This window comes from Caretta caretta, chromosome 1 (genome assembly GCF_965140235.1).
Source record: "Caretta caretta isolate rCarCar2 chromosome 1, rCarCar1.hap1, whole genome shotgun sequence".
Classification (NCBI taxonomy): domain Eukaryota; kingdom Metazoa; phylum Chordata; order Testudines; family Cheloniidae; genus Caretta; species Caretta caretta.
The window spans coordinates 97,914,687-97,932,114 of NC_134206.1; the positions used below are offsets into that span (position 1 = coordinate 97,914,687).

Here is a 17,428-nt window from a genome sequence, read left to right on the forward strand (position 1 = left end):
CTTCAGGTGATTCACAAGTGGTCTCTCTGTCAAGAAGGTGGGTATCCGGAGTCCTATGTCACAAAAAGCTGCAGAACTGTTCTGCCCAAAGAGCCATTGAAGGCATCTCCTTGCACCAGTGCGTAGAGTCTAGCAAAACTGAACAGAGCTGCAGGTTGCTGCTCTGAAAATGTCAGAAACAGTATGTCTGTAAAGGAAGCTACCGATACTGCCTGAGCTCTTGTCAAGTGTGCTCTCACTTCAAAGTTCATCTCACAGAAGAGCAGGATGCTACCAAGATTCATTTTGACAGCCTCTGGGTAGAAATCTCCTTTTGTTTGTTCCAAAAATGATAGAAAGAGCTTATGAGACTTTTGAAATGATTTGTCCTTTCCAAATGCAAGGCAAGAGCCTTATGTACATCCAATGAGTGTCACACTACTACTTCTCTACGAGAGTGAGGTTTGGGATAGAACATAGTTAAGTGGATACTGTGGGTGATAAGAAAGTTCACCACCACCTTCTGGATGAACTTTGGATGCAGTTTCATGGATTCATGGATTCCAAGGCCAGAAGGGACCATCATGATCATCCCTCTCACCTCTTGCATAGCATCACTTCCCCAATAACTCCTGGAGCAAATCTTTTAGCAAAGCTTTCAATCTTGATTTGAAAATGATCAATGATGGAGAATGCACCACAACTCCAAATAAATTATTCCAATTGTTATTACTCTCGCTGTTAAAAATGCCTCCTCTGTGTGGAAAACTGTATGGAGGGGATCTACCATAAGCACCCCTAGCTCCCCAACTCTTCTGGACAACGGTTTACAACCCAAACTGCTAGCTTCATAGAAAGCGGTAGCAGAGAGCAGGTTACCAGAAGCTCAAAGAGAGACTTAGACAGGATTTAGGTTCAAGTCCCAGGTTTTGGCAGAAAAGCGAAGACTAATAATACACTTCTGCCTGAAGGGCCAATCTAGCCACCAGGTTTCCCATGTCAATCAGGACCTGGGACTGGTCTCTAATGCCCTGGGACACCTATAGGTGAAATCTGCTAATCTGTTTTAGACAGTAAAACCATATGATCTTCAACACTTGGCAGTTTGAGACCTGAAACTTCAGGCAGGCTAAGAAATATATCTTTCTCCCAACGAGGTCTACCCTCTTCACTTCTTTCTCAAGCAGCACAGACCTGGCCTGTCTCTGTCTGCTGTATTTGGTGGCCACTAACACTACCAATGAGTTAGGTGATGGCTAAGAGAATAGGTACTCTGACACCTGCACAGATTTGAAATATCTCTTTCAGCCCACATGGATATTGGTAGAACAATGGAAAAGTGTCTTGGTGGTTTGAAGAATGGCCTTTTTAATGGAAGGGCCACTCTACTCAGTCCGAGCTATGAAGGATATCCAGCAATCTGTGCAGGGCTTCCTCTCTTCCAGGGGGATCTGTAGTGACTCTGTCCCCCTTTTAAGTTTGGAAGGCCTGACTCATCAGGACATCACATAGAGAAGGGGAGAACAAGGTCACTGGTTAGGTGTCCCTCTGTTCCTGTTGTTCCTCTTCCTCATGCTGCTATTATTGTACATCTTGAGGAAGCGAAGATGCTCTTCCCCTTCTCTGGGAACCATGGATCTCCTTGGGTCCGAAGTCCCACAACATGGGTACATTCAGCGGTAGTCTCACGGATCTTCTGGGCCCCAGTACTACCCCTGTGGAATCACATAGCCTCTTGGTCCAGGGCCCCAGGGTGCTGGGTACCAACAGGTATAGGGAGAATACTTTTTCACATAGGAGTGGCATGAGATCCTGGAGATTCCTGACAGTCAGACTGGGCTCAATAACCTCAAGGGACCCCTTGGAGCATATTCTGGTGATGGGTGTCTCCCACAGCCCTTTTCTTACTCAGAGGATTTGGAAGCAGGGTTCAATGGGAGAGCTCTCAGTACTGGAGAAGGTGATGATGACTTGCCTCTACTCATCAACAGTACCAGTGACAGTCTGGCTCAAACCCTACTCGAAGACAGAGATAGAGAGGGGTACTGCATAGAGATTGGTACCAGGTACTATGCTCTAGAGAATACTCGTGACATGAGATCCTCTGGTGCCAAGACACAATCCAGAATAGATGGGGTCATTTCCTTGACTCGAGCTGTTGAGTAGTGGGTGCCAGATTTGGCGGTACCAATGTGGTTGACTTGTGTGCCAAGGTATCAGTCCCAGTACCAGAGGGTGGTGCAGTTTTGCCCTTTGAAGAAACCCTGTTCCAGTCCCTCCAATTACCAGATGGTCCCACTCCTGAACATGAAGTTTCCTGATGACCTGGTACAGGATGGGGACTTCTACCTCTTCTGACAGGGCTTGGAAGGGAACTTTCCTTATTGTGCTAGTGGGAATGTTTATGTCTCCCTTCTCCCTGCCTGCCCTTGCTCTGCTCTCCTGAATCACTTGGAGCCAGGGGGAGCAGGGTGGAAGTCTTAGAACTGCTCTGGACCAGAGAAGAGGGGCCACTCTTACCTTCTTCAGGCAAGGGAGTCTTCTCAGCCACAGGTTTTTCCTGCCTTCATGAAGGAACCTTCGGAGTCAGAACCCACTCAGCTGCTTGGTTCTACTCCAGAAGGACATGAACATACTGCACCTAGAAGGGACATTAGTTTTCTCCAGGCAGTACACATGCGTTCTGATAGTATGTGACCTGGAAGGGCTTGTGACCAGCTTGTGATACAGCTTTTAAAGCTGGGGGTCATTGGCATACTCTTCCCACAAATGAAGAGAACCAGGTCTGGGGTGATGGGGTGTGTGTGCACGCGTATACAGATACCATTCCCAATGCTGTATGGGTGGTTCCAAGAATTAGGGAACCAAACCTGTACAACTATCCCATAACTAATTAACTATAAAATAATAAAACTATTTACAGAGAAATGCTACAAAGTCAGCATGAACCCTGAAGCTCCCAAGAGCAGTAAGGAGGAACCTTATTGCAGACCAGCAGCTCCCTTCATTTCCCTGGTACAGAGCCTGAGGTGGCAGACGTGTAGGCATGGACCAGATGCACACTGCTCGGGAAATATCTCCAGGTCCTGGGATGCATGTGCAACCTAAAGTCCATCACACATAGGGACAAGCACTTGAAGAATAAAAGTAGTTTTTGGTATAGTTTTTATAATCACCAATACAGCAAAGAACAATTAAACAATATGAGTGTCAACTCACAAACAAAAACAAACAAACAAACAAACATAGCACACTAAATATATACCTTGTAGCTCCCAGACCTTCAGCGGTTCCAAGTTATTAGTACTTTCAATTAGGTGTTTTCTGAACTCCTTCAGATTATCTTTAAGGTCAGGATACATCTGTCTAGATCAAAACATTAAAAAAAAAATCAAATTACCTCCTTCCATCACATACAAAACTGTTTACAGTTTTATCTTGCTTCTGTATTTAAGGTAACAAACAAGAATTTAACACTTCTATAAACAGAGATGAGGATTTATGAATGCAGCCACAATTTAAGGCCTCGTCTTGAGAATGCTTTAAACACCCACAGCTTCTATTCATGATTTCAAGGAGAACTGAAATTACTCAGTAATTCTCTAGCTCAGACCCTAAATAAACTGATGGGTTATCTGAACCTAATTTAGGTTTCTAACAAATAGACAATATGATATTGTATATGAAATGAACTTTGCTTTAAGTGTATTAAGGGTCTGGCAAATGATCACAAATTTAGAGGATTTAATGCAAACATGGGGCCATGTGCATTCGTGAGTAACTCAACTACCTTCCATGGAGTTACATGAGGGTTGTATTTTTCACATGTTCTTAAACTATTTTCACCAGTCACCTCCCAAAATGTATTATATATTAGAAGGTCACACACTTTTTTGCTTCTGCAGCCTGGATCATGTTTCATATACCAGGGGTTCCTTCCACTCCCCCATTCATGCTCAGAAGCTCCCTCTGTGCCACCCTTCTACCACCCTCTGTTTCAGGGACTCCCTGCAATCTCCCTCCCCATGACAGGGCCTCTGTGTGTTCCCCATTCCTCCCCCCATTGCAAGGTCCCTCATTTTTCCCCACTCATGTCAGGGGCTCTGGGGGCCTCCCATTCCCTCTGCATGCCTTAGGCCATCCCCCTCCATTCCAGGACTATTGTGCTCCCCATATTCCCTCCTTCCCCACTATTCTCTTCCCTCTACATGTCAGAGGCAGCTCTATGTGCCCCCTACTCCCCTGTATGGTAGGGTACCCAATTCCTACCCCTATCCCAGGGCCAATATGCTTCTGTATTCCACCGCATACCAGGTCCCCATTTCCTCCTCCAGGAGTTCTGTATGACCCCACCACTTCCCACATGTCAGCAGCTCTGTGGTGCCCCTCCTTTTTCTCCTTTGTTTTTTTTATTTTATTTTAACCAAAATCAATAGGGTTCTGCCCACGAATGTCTAGAAAATTCCCTGAAATGCATGAATTGATTGGATAGGGGGTTCAAAAGTTATTACATTATATCCAAACAGAGAAATGCCATCAAGTTGAGTCTAAGTCCTCAAAAATTCCACCAATTAAAGAGAAATTCTGCTCTCTAAACACATGTACACCCCTTTCACAGCACGTCACAATACTAGTTGTATATTTTTGATCATTTTGGCAATGTTCAAATACAGCAGTGATAAGCACATTATAAATACTTATGACTTGTCTACACAACAAGCTGGTGTGCTGCAGATTTACACTCTGGCTTGCAGCACAGTAACTTGCTGTGTAGACAAGCCCTTAGATAAAACTAAATAGAGAGGTGGACAGAGAGACTGACATTCGCTTCAGTAGAACCTGTTTGAAGTACAAGAATAGCATTTGGCCCATGCTGTCAATGGAATTCCTAACTTTAAAAGTTGTTCAGCAATTAGTTCAGCTTTTCAATATCACAGCAATAAGAACCGAACCAATTATAAAAAATACCTACTGAAGCCAGTGGATACTGACCCCAGTTACGTAACAAGGGTATTAACTTCTTGTAACCCCTACCATGTCACATGATGGGCCACAAAATAAAAATTTTTATCAGTTCATTTCATCCTTCATTCCATGATACCAGAAATAAACTAAATCTCAAACAATAATGCTGCAAATGAAGCCACCTGAATCCTTTGGTCTAGAAGGGCCTGGGCAACCTTGCAGAAAATTGAAGAAGAAAGTTGCAGTATTTCCAAATTCTCCTGGAGGCAAGAGGCATTAAACATAAATCCAGGAGACTGATTTCCTCCACACATCTACATGTGGCAGGTCCAGAGATACTTCCAATCTAAAACTCATTCCAACAGGAGCAGGAAGGAGAATACAAACTAGTAGATTATATCATTCAGAAATTTCAAGAATACTTTATCTCAATCAAAAATTTCACTTGTGCAGGACATATTTTCTTTATAAACTACCATAGGAAACCATAAATCATTAGATTAAAGACCTACTTAATAAATCTAAGTCATGTGAATTTGAACAGTTAACAGGTGCAATAATTATAGAGTAAATTATTGGTGGTATATTGACAGCTATGTCAAAACAAAATGATTACTAGAAATGGATTTGAGCTTGCAAAGAATAATGGATATTTGTAGGTCTAGTGAAAGCTGCCTCCCAAATAAAAGTGATAGCAAGCAGGAAAAGGTAACAAGATATACAGACAAAATAAAAGGATAACTGCAGAGACTAAGTTTATAATAAATGAGGCAATCAAAATGCGATGCATATGAGATAAAGGGTAGATCCACACTTACGGCAATGTGTACAGTACAAACACTGAATGCCAACTAGCACGGGCATAACAGCACTGTGGATGGCGAGGTACTGCTTAGCAGAGTAGAGTGCACTACACATCGGAAGCCTACGCTGTATATCCTATATGGGTCTCTACATACCTAAGCAACGTCTCCCATGTCTACTTTGCTATCTTTGGCAGTGTAGCGTTCTGCTGCCTTCCCACTCCTGGAGCTTTTTCTCGTTACAGTCAAAGACTGTCACTAGGGAAAGGCTCTGGCAGTGGGGATTATGACAGAGTGCTGGGCAACAGCTGCTGATCCAACACTCTGGTCACTGCAACTCTAATTAGTTGTTCTAGAGTAGACCTGATTAAGGCCTGGTCTACATCACAGAGTTAGGTTGACATAAGGCAGCTTATGTTAACCTAACTCTGTAAGCATCTACACTAAAGCTCCCACTGATGTAAGTCACCATTACATCAACTTAACTTCACGTCCATGAGTAATCAATGTAGTTAGGGCAACGCAGTATCCTTGTAGACACTGCATTACTTACATCGCCTGTTGGCTGTCAGCCCCATGCAGGGCTCATAGCTGGAGTCGCACTGTCAGCAAACTGTCAGTCTAAGCTGTCAGCCCCATTCAGAGCTCACAGCTGAAGCCCTCCAACCCTGGGGCTGACAGTTTCTTATTCAATCAAACAGTGCACCTTGGTGGGGGAGCACAGGATAGTTCTATTTTTTAGTTCTACTTTCCCTATTCTCCTAGCTGAGGCGATTGACACCAGGAAGGCCGTTTTCAATGACAGGTATGTAAGCGAACAGGTTGCCATAGTTCGAAGGGAGGTCTAGTCAGGCTTTTCAACATTAGGTTTAGATCCCATGTAGGGGTGGGATGTCGGGGTTGTGATAAAAGGTTTACTATATCTCCGAGGAATGATTTTGTGGTTTGGTGTGATAGCATCAAGTATCCCTTTACTTGTCGGTGGAAGGCTCCTATAGCTGCTAGGTGGACCCTGAGTGAACTGAGAGATAGTCTTGATTTTTTAAGAGTCAGTATATAGTCTATGCTCTTTGGAAGAGTAGCAGATGTTGGAGAAATTTTTTGAGAACTACACCAAGCCTGATACCTGGACTACTTTTGCTGGTACATACGGCATGATGTGGATCTTCTATTGTGTAGTAATAAGTCTTGTATCTCCTCCAAGCAGGAGTTTTCTATGCGTTGGAACCATGAAAGAGCCAAGACTTGAGGCGGAGACTCCTCAGGTTGGGATGCAGAGTGTGTCCTTCATTCTGCGAGAGGAGGTAGAGTGGATTGGAGAGAGATCAGTGCGTATGTTGTGAGTTGTGACAGGTAAGGATATCAAGTTTGTCTCAGCCAGGTGGAAGCAATCAGTATGATCTGTGCTTCTTCTCTTTTTATTTTAAATAGGACTTTTGACAATAGGGGAAATGGGAGAAAGGCATAGAAAAGGTTCTTGTCCCAAGGAATAAGAAGAACGTCACCCAGGGAGTGCTGTTCTATCCCTGCTCTGGAGCAGAAACATGGACATTTCCTCTTCAGGTAAGTGGCAAACAGGTCTGTGGTCGGTGTCCCCCACTGCCTGAATAGGTTGTGAAGCACTGCTGGGTTTATTTCCCATTCATGGTCATGTGGGAACTTGCATGTGAGAGACGGTCTGCCATCAAGTTTTGTGTGCCGAGAAGGTAGGCCACTGATAGTGTAATATTGTGGGAGATGTACCAGTTCCATAACTTTAGTGCTTCTGAGCAGAGGGAGCGTGAACTGGATCCTGCTTGTCTATTTATGTAGTCCACACATGTTATGTTGTCTGTTAGAACTCTCGTGTGTTCCCTTGATCAGCAAGAGGAAACAAGTGCAGGCATTCCTGACCGCTCTGGGCTCAAGGAGGTTGATGTGAAGAGAAGTGTCCTTGAACGACCATTTCCTTGTGTTGTAAGGTCATTTAGATGCATGGCCCATCCTATGAGGGATTTATCAGTGGTGAGAAGTAGTGACAGGAAAGTTTGTGAAAAGGGGATCCCTTTGGAAACATTTGCTGGGTTTTTCAACCAATCCAGAAAGCTTTTGACCTTAGTGGGCAGTGAGAGAGGTTTGTCTAGTCTGTCTCTGTTTGGTCTGTAGACCGAGCTGAACCACATCTGGAGACACTACATATGAAGCCTGGCATGAAGTATCACCGCTGTGCCAGCTGCCATATGCCCCCAAGAGTTGGAGGCAGTGTCTGGCTGATATCTGGGGGCTGTTTTTTACTGTCTCTATGAGTGTGGCCAAGGAGAGGAGCCTGTGGTGGGGTAGAAGCACTTTGGCCTGTAACAAGTCGAGGTCCGGCCCTACGAATTCCAGGCATTTTACCAGGGCAAGGGTTGATTTCTTGGCATTGATCTGTAGGCCCAGTTCTATGAATAAGTCTATTGTGGCTTTAGTAACACAGCAAACCTCGTTGACGGAGAAGGCTCTCAAGAGGCAATCATCCAGGTAGGGGTAGATCATGATCCTCTAGGAGCACAGGTGAGCGGTCACTACTGAGAACACTCTCGGAGCCGATGATAGCCTGAAGGGGAGTACTCTGTACTGGTAGTCATTGTTTGCTAGGGTAAATCTGAGAAACTATCTGTAGGATGGTAGAATTGAAATATGGAAATAGGCATCCTGAAGGTTGAGGATCAAAAACCAGTCTCCCTGTTCCAGTGCTAGAGTAATCGTTGCTAGAGTGGCCCTCTTGACTTTTTGAGCTTTGACAAACTTGTTGAGTGCTCTGAGGTCTAGTATGTGTCTCCAACCTCCCTTTCTCTTGGGTATTAGGACATAGCAAGAGTAAAAAGCTTTGCCTCATAGATATTGAGGTACTGATTCTATGGCTCCTAACTGGAGGAGGCAATCTATTTCTTGTCACAGTAAACTCTCCTGAGAAGGGTCCCTGAACAGGGACGGGGAGGGGTGTTGTGCGCAGAGAAGAAGGTAAAGTGGATGGAATACCCATTGCAAATGATCTCCAAGACGCATTGGTCCCAAGTGCGATGGAATATGGCAAGGTGGTAGCTGAATGGGGAGGATAGGTTGGTCACCTGTAGTATTTCAGGGGAGTGGTATGTCAACACCTCGACCAATCCGTCAAAATTGGAGTTTTGGGGTAGATGGTTGCAACAAGGAAGGCTGTGGAACTGATGGTTTGCATCTGGAGAACCTAGATTTCTTTCTTTGAGGTTCATAAAAGCATTGAGTTGTGTACTGAGAGGTATGGAATTTATGTTGAGACTGAGTACTAAATGTTCTGATGTCCGGATGTATAGATCTGTAATGAGCAGAGAGTGGCCCTGGTATCCCTAATGGTATGGAGGGACACGTCAGTTTTTTCAGCAAACAACTTGATGCCTTCAAAGGGAAGGTCTTCCACAGTTGTCTGCACATAACCACTGCCGTAGAGATGGACCGGGTCACTGTATCGGCTGCATGGACAGCTAACTGGAGCCCTGTTTTGGCTGCTAGCTGCCCTTCCTGGTTGCTCTGTGACTCTGGGAGCTGACCAATAAAACTGTTGAGTTTCAAATAGTTAATATAGTCATACTTGGTCATCAGGCTTGACAATTTGCAATTCAAAAATGCAAAGTCACAGAGGAGTAGACCTTTCTCCTGAAGAGAACCAAGTGCTTCCTATCATGCGGGTGGATCTCATTTGGTGCTGGTGGCTGTGGGAGTTTACTCTGTCCACAAAGATGGAGTTGGGGGAGGGTGGGAAAAAAGAAATCCCGCCTTCTAGCTGGAACGTAATATTTTTTATCAGCTCATTTCCAAATAGGCGTCACGGAAGCTGGGGTTTGCCATCTAGTTTTTGCAGGGTCCAGGAGGAGGAGGAAGAATATAGGATGTCAAGGAGTTTGGTGAGTGTCCTTTCCTTCCTCCAGAGGTATTTGCATTGTGTCTGCAGCCACTTTTGAAATGTCATGGAGTAGCCAGAAATCATCAGCTAAGGGTCCCTTTTCCCCAACCAGGATATGGATTTCAAGAAGTGCTTCTCTTGCAAAGAGGCTATCTCTGTGGCAGACAAACACTCTCGCTGCATATGCTGTCTCGGGGAAGGCCACATTTCCCAGGAGTGTCGTCTCTGCCAACAACTCAGACCCAGGTCTCGAAAAGCAGGGAGTTGAGACAGAAGATCATCTTTATGGTGGCAGCCCTGCAACCTTCCCCAGTCTGTGCCAGGAGTCACCCAGAAGGCGCAAGTCTTCCCCACAGCCCTCAACATGCAAGGACCCTCAAAGAAACCAGCTGTGAATGCCTCTCATAAAGACATCAAAAAAAGAGAGCAGTGAGTCTCCAAGCTGGCCGTAAAAGATCTCCGGCATGCTCAGTACCATCAGCACCAAGACAATCCAAGCCCAGTACCCACGGCTCACAAAGATCTGGAATGGCAGGTACTGTTGACGTGCCTATGGATCTGACGGGCACAGGTACTGAGCCAAGGGTATTGATGGACAAAGATAGGAGTAGAGAGTACTCCAGTAAGAAAATGCTGCAGGTACGCACTGAACCTTCAACACCGTCATCTGTGCCCCATTCAGCACTGCAACGTTCAGTGCGGGCAAGATCCCAGACTCCCTCCATTCCACCACTAGCACTGGGGCGGTCAGCACTGCTGAAATCATGGCACACAGGTGAACTCAGGGTATCTGATATACCAGAGTCTCCTCTTCTCGGAACCAGGAACTCGGAACCGAGTTTTCTCCCAGTACCTGCCAGTTCTCTTCGGTACCTGCCATGCACCTCCACTTTCTAGACAGTGAGCCAGAGGAAGTCGTCTCCCATCACTCCTCCCACGTTCCCTATGATTCCCGCTATGAAGGGGCTCCTTGGTCATACCCTGAGCCTGCTCTACCCCCACCATGGTACGACCATAGGGCACCACCGCCAGGTTCTATCCCACCAACCCAGTGGCCGTACTGGGATCCCTGGGCATCATATCACCTCCACACTTCTCAGGCTTCGAGCCTCACCCATGAGACCCTTAGACAATCTCTCTCAGCTATGGCATCTAGAACCTCGGAACCTCCAGAGGAGATTGTAGAGGAATAGGAGTATGGATTGCAGGAACAGGTTACCCTGAGAACCAAGATATCTTTCTTCTCCCCTGATGAAACAGTCATGCCCCTGCCATGTACACTGGTTACTTACCTTACACCAGGGGTCTCAAACATGTGGTCCGCCAAGATCCCCACAGCCCCCCCATCCCTTCCCCAGAACGCCACCTCCCCAGCCTACCTCCAGGCCAGGGGTTGGCAAACTATAGCCCTGGGCCGAATCCGGTCCCTCAGGGCTTTGGATCTGGCCCACGGATTTGCCAACCCCGGGGTGCTGAGGGCCCCGCACCGCTTTGGAAAGCGGCGGGCGCCGCTTCCCTGCAACCCCGGGGGGAGGGGGAGCAGAGAACTCTGTGAGCTGTTCTTGCCTGTGGTTACTTCCCCTGAAGCTCCCATTGGCCGGGAACAGGGAACCGCGGCCAAATGGGAGCTTCAGGGAAGGTACCCAGGCAAGAACAGCTCACTGAGTTCTCTGCTCCCCCTCTCCCCAGGCTGCAGGGACAGGGTGCTCACTCCTTCCCAGAGCAGCACGGGGCCGGGGCCAGGAACCTACCCTGGCCCTGGTGCGCACCCCTGCCAACCCAGAGCCACTCAAGGTAAGCAGCGCCGGGCTGGAATCTGAACCCCTCCTGCACCCCAACTCCCTGCTCTTAGCCCCCTACCACACCCCAACCCTCTGCCACACCCCACACTCCCTCCTGCACCCCAACTCCCTGCCCTCAGCCCCCTGCTGCACCTCATGGGCAGGGGCAGAGTGGGGGGGCAGGGGCAATGGGGGGGGGGTGATGCGGCTCTCAGGCCAACCTACGAGTCCTCATGTGGCCCTCCTGGTGATTCGAGTTTGAGACCCCTGCCCTACACTAACTGTGGGTCTTCAAGATGTGTTGTCCACATGTATTTCACTTCTGGTGTGCATGTGCCTGATGGACTGAGATCAGAATCTTCTGAACAGCAGTGTCTGTTGGGGCCACACCAGAGTCCCACAGCCAAAGACACAAAGGGCTGGGCAGACAACTGCTCTTCAGTTCCTTCACAAAAACAAAATCCAGAGTATCAAGGATTCCAAAGTGATGGGGAAGGAGAGCAGAATGTGGAACCCAAGTGGAAACTACTTCTCAAAGAACCACAGTTAGCATGGGGTAAGTAACCATTCTTTTTCTCTGAGTGACTGCTCACATGTATTCCCCTTCTGATGACTCACAAGCACTGAACTCAAGCCTGGAGGTGAGTATTCTGAGTTTACTGACTACGGGACAGCTCTGCTGAAGTAGGTGCTGGATCTGAATTCCTCTACCAAGGAGTGGTGCTGAGTGAAGGTGTGAACGGAGTTCCAGGTAGCTGCTTTAAAAATCTCTGAAACTGGGACACATCACAGTGAAGAAGTAGAGACTCCCTGAGCTCTGGTGGAATTGGTCCTAACCTGTCCAAGTGGGGTTTAAATGGGTCACTGCCTAGCATGTCTTAATACAGTCTGTGACCCATTTAATCTTTGAGTGGAGATCGAGAATGCTAGGAACAATTTTGGAGAATTCCTCAAAGGTTCTGTTCTCTCTAGATAGTAAGGCTATGTCTACACAGCCCTACAGTTCAGACTACAGGGGTGTGAACTGCAGCCTGTACCAGCATGCTGCACTGTAACTCCAACATGTGGATGCTGCTGGCACAAACTAAAACTCTTTAAATAGGACTATGTTAACACAAACTAGGTAACCTTATCGTTACCAAATGAGCAGTGGTGTAGACAAGCACTAAGACAGAGATCTGACAACATCCAGGGTGTGAAGTTTAGCTTCTTCCCAAGTGGTGTGAGGCAGATCACCTGATTAAGATTAAAATCAGAAACCACTTTAAATAAGAACCTTGGTAAGGTTCTAAAGTAATTTTGCTCCTGTGGAATACTACTTAAGGGGACCCCGCTGTAAGGGCTTGAATGTTTCCTATCCTTCTGTGTGAGGTTATGGCCACTAAGCAATGGTTTTCATGGATAGGTGGTACAAAGAGCAGGTCACCAAATGCTCAAAAGGAGATCCTATCAAACTTGTTAAAACAACGTTGAGGTCTCAGGAGGGCAGAGGGTCTCTGACTGGTGGTAAGACATGAAGTAGACCCTTGAGAAATCTAGCCACTGTCAAATGACAGAAGACAATGGGGCCTTCCAGAATGGAACAGTGAGGAAAGATAGCCACAAGGTGCATTCTTAGGGAGCTTATGGAAAGGCCTAAACACGTTAAGTACTCCAGGATACTAGCCAGCAGTGCTTTCAAGGGAGACAGACAATTCTCCAATGCCTAGAGAGAGAACCTCTTCTATTTAGCAGCTTAAGTAGGTCTGGTAGAGTCCTTTCTCCAGCAAGCTAGGATGTTTTCAATGCTAAGGAGCAGTATCCATCAGTGGATGTCAGCCAGCCAAAACCCAATCTATGAAATGAAGAGATGTTGTATCCAGGTATAGGACTTCTCCCTTCAATTGCATCATCACTTCTGGGTATGTTGGAAGCATTAGGCACTGACCTAAGAACAGGAATCTATTAAAATGGTTATCTTCAGATAAATACCAACTCTCAGTCCTCAAACATGAATGGATATCCTCTACAGAATGGCTCATATGGCCATAATGTGTAGATGGGCTATGCAATGCTGTTAACTTATATTTTCCCAAAATTTCAGAGGGAGATGAAAAGGGACAGAAGATGGGAGTCTAGCAGTAGTTATCAAGTCAGGCCAAGAAGCGATTTTAGCTTATATTTGTAGTTCAAATAGAGAGAGATGTTTATGAGAAAAACAGAACAGAAACTAACAAAAAATATGTGGGGACATGCATCATGGATGGGGGACATAAGCAGTCTGACCTAGTGGTCAGAGTGGGAGATCGACCTAGTGGTTAGAGCCAATAAAAAGAACCAAGAGTCAAAGGTCAGAGCCGGAGTCAGAAGCCAGGCAAGGGATCAAGGCTGGAACAGACAGGAGATGGATGGGAACAAGAGAGCAGCAGGTGTGGAGCAAGGGTGGGAATGAGGCAGGAGCAAAGCTAGGAATGACGCTGGGAACAAGGCAGGCACAGGAGATATCACCGTTGCGGGCGTAAACATTAAGCAGCTGGAAACCTGCCACTGCTATTAAATGCAGAATGGTTGGCTCCTTAGCAACCAACTGGGAAGGCCAGCCAATCAGGTGATTCTGCCTCAGCCCAGCTAGGGTCATTAACCAGCCTGAAGACTGAGCTGGCTAGCTCCAGGCTCAGCTGAGGGAACTCAAGCCTGTAGTTCCTAAGAGTTACCCTCACTTTCAGAGGTGCCTTCTAGGGACCCTCGGAATGGGCTTCTTAGGATGGGTCCAATGAAAGTCCCATACTAATCCTGGTGCATGAACATTCTCTGCTGGTTCCCACAATTGGTCATCAGGACAGTAGCCGTCCTAGTACACCAAGTAATAAAGCTTGCCCCAAATTTGCTTGGAGTCAAGAATCTGCCTGATAATATATTCTTCATGCCCATAGTCTGTTATGGCAGCTGGAGGTGGGCTGGGTCAACCTGGGTAAGGGGTTTTTAAGATAATGTTTTAAAAGAGAGACGTGGATGGGTCTTCATTGACTCTGATAATTGAAGACTGAAAGTCATCCGGCTGATTTGCTCAAGAACCTCAAATGGACCTATATGTTGGTGATAACCAGCTTACTCAATGGTAGGATTCATTTGGGAGTCCAAGTTGATTTAAGATTCCCCAGTGCTAAAGCTAGGTGCAGCATCAATTAGCATCAATTAGCACAACACTTACAGGTTTCTTTGGTGGCTTCCAAATGTTCTATAAGTTCTTGTTATCTGTGATGCAGATGAGTGACCAAGTTTGCTGCTGCTGGGACTGGGGAGTCTGTGAGCAATGCTGGCCGAAAGAAGGGTTGGAAGCCATGAATGGGATCAAGCAGGCTCTGTCGAGCAGAGGCACGGATTGAATTGTTGTAGGTGACCTCGGCTTCTGGCAGCAAGGAAATCTAGTTATAATGGTGATAATTTAGGACGCACTGGAGTTATTGCTCTAAGATCTGGTTTACCCATTCAGTCTACCCATTGGTCTGCGTGCGCTATGCTGAAGATGTAAGGAGTTTTACACCCAGGATTTAAAAACTCATGCCCAAAACAGGAGACAAGATGTGGACCTCAATCCAACAGCATGTTGGTCCGCAGTCCATGGAACCAGAAAACAAGCTCTAGGAAGAGATGGGCTTTTTCCAGGGAAGATGGGACCATGCAATAAGGGACAAAGCACGTCATCTTAGTTAAGAGGTCAGCTGTGACTAGCATGACTGTACAACCATCGAAGACAGATAATTCTACAGTGAAGTTGAGGGAAATGGTGGACCAGGGCTGAGATGGGTGGGCAACAGCTGAAGGAAACTGAGTGACTTCCAGCAAGGGTTCTTTGTCCGTAAACTCACGTCACAGGAATTAATGAATTTCATCACATTTGTGCGTATTCCTGCTCACCAGAATTTCCATTAAATGTTTTTTGTTTTGGTTCAACCAAAGCAACTGGCAAGGGAGAAGTTGTGACATAACTTCAAAACTAGGTTGACCATCTAGGACATAAATGCTTTCTCTGTTTTAGAGAATTCCATTCTGTAGCTGGAAACATGAACTAGGCTGGATGTCTACACTGCCCAACATCTGGTGAATCTGGATGGCAAATGGGTTGTGAAGCAGCAGCTACTGAACTATGGACATTAGGTTCCTGTCCACAGTTCCACTGACAAAATTAGACAGTTTAAAAACTGTTGAAAATGGTTTCATGCATGAGTCAACATTTTCATTCTCATGGGAGAAGGCATCCACCCTTCCATATCTTGCACCCGTGCAGCACATCACAATGAACTCAAACCAAGAAAAGAAAAGTGGCCAATGGATCCGGAGCTGATATAGATTTCTGGCAATGCAGAAATATTCTTAGGTTTTAGTGCTCTAATGAGAACCTCAACTGCAAACCCAGCCCCTTCTAAGAGGTACTGCCACTCTTTAAGACATATTTTAATCGCTCGCAGCAACTTATCCTATATGTCAAGGTTTCTCTCTGCCAGGATTAATTTTCGGTAAATGAAACAGGCCCAGGGCTCGGAAAGTAACTTTGGACCAGACTGATGTGGGCTCTCACTTGGGCCTCGGACTGGCCCTTGATGAACCAGTCATGGAACCGCAGTGTCATGGGATGGACGAAGACCAACCAGCCGTGAAACAGGGGATGGAAAGCCAAGATGGTCACCAGGTGCACCTTGATTGGGGACAGCGACAGGCTCTGGAGCTTCAGATATAGCAAATAGTCCAAGATGACTTGAGGGGGCCTTCCTGCACCCGGATGCGGTGATCCAAGACCCAACATGTGAACCGCTTACATTTTGCTATGTAGGTAGCCCTGGTGGAGGGTTTCCTGCTACCCAGCAGGACCTGCTGAACACTGCCTCTCCCCCTCACAGAAACCAGGCCAACAGGTGCAGCGCCGCCAGGTTAGAATCATAGAAGATTAGGGTTGAAAGAGACGTCAGGAGGTCATCTAGTTCAACCCCCTGCTCAAAGCAGGACCAAACCCAACTAAATCAACCCAGCCAGGGCTTTGTCAAGCCGGGCCTTAAAAACTTCTAAGGATGGAGATTTCACCACTTCCCTAGGTAACCCATTCCAGTGCTTCACCATCCTCCTAGTGAAATAGTTTTTCCTAAATTCCAACCTAGACCTGCAACTTGATACCATTGCTCCTTGTTCTATCATCTGCACCACTGAGAACTGATGAGCTCCATCCTCTTTGGAACCTCCCCTTCAGGTGGTTGAAGGCTGCTATCAAATCCCCCCTCATTTTTCTCTTCTACAGACTAAATAAGCCCAGTTCCCTCAGCCTCTCCTCATAAGTCATGTGCTCCAGCCCCCTAATCATTTTTGTTGCCCTCCACTGGACTCTCTCCAATTTGTCCACATCCTTTCTATAGTGGGGGCTTCAAAACTGGATGCAATACTACAGATGTGGCCTCACCAGTGCCGAATAGAGGGGAATAGTCACTTCCCTCAATCTGCTGGCAATGCTCCTACTAAAGCAGCCCAATATGACATTAGCCTTCTTGGCAACAAGGGCATACTGTTGATTCACATCCAGCTTCTTGTCTCGTAATCCCCAGGTCCTTTTCTGCAGAACTGCCGATTAGCCAGTCTGTCCCCAGCCTGTAGCTGTGCATGGGATTCTTCCTTCCTAAGTGCAGGACTTAGAAGGGTTTCTTCAGGTATGTTAGCAACAAGAAGAAAGTCAAGGAAAGTGTGGGCCCCTTACTGAATGAGGGAGGCAACCCAGTGACAGAGGATGTGGAAAAAGCTAATGTACTCAATGCTTTTTTTGCCTCTGTCTTCACGAACAAGGTCAGCTCCCAGACTGCTGCACTGGGCAGCACAGCATGGGGAGGAGGTGACCAGCCTGCTGTGGAGAAAGAAGTGGTTCGGGATTATTTAGAAAAGCTGGACGAGCACAAGTCCATGGGGCCGGAAGCGCTGCATCCAAGAGTGCTAAAGGAGTTGTTGGATGTGATTGCAGAGCCACTGGCCATTATCTTTGA

General features: G+C 46.6%; 1 protein-coding gene across 1 annotated transcript in view; it reads right to left on the bottom strand.

The window, feature by feature from the left end:
- Positions 1–17,428, bottom strand: part of UGGT2 (UDP-glucose glycoprotein glucosyltransferase 2) — a 287,095-nt gene that overhangs the window by 225,327 nt on the left and 44,340 nt on the right. The window contains exon 8 of the mRNA XM_048853522.2: positions 3,245–3,345. Within this exon, the coding sequence (XP_048709479.2) occupies positions 3,245–3,345 (101 nt within the window). The remainder of the gene's footprint in view (positions 1–3,244; positions 3,346–17,428) is intronic.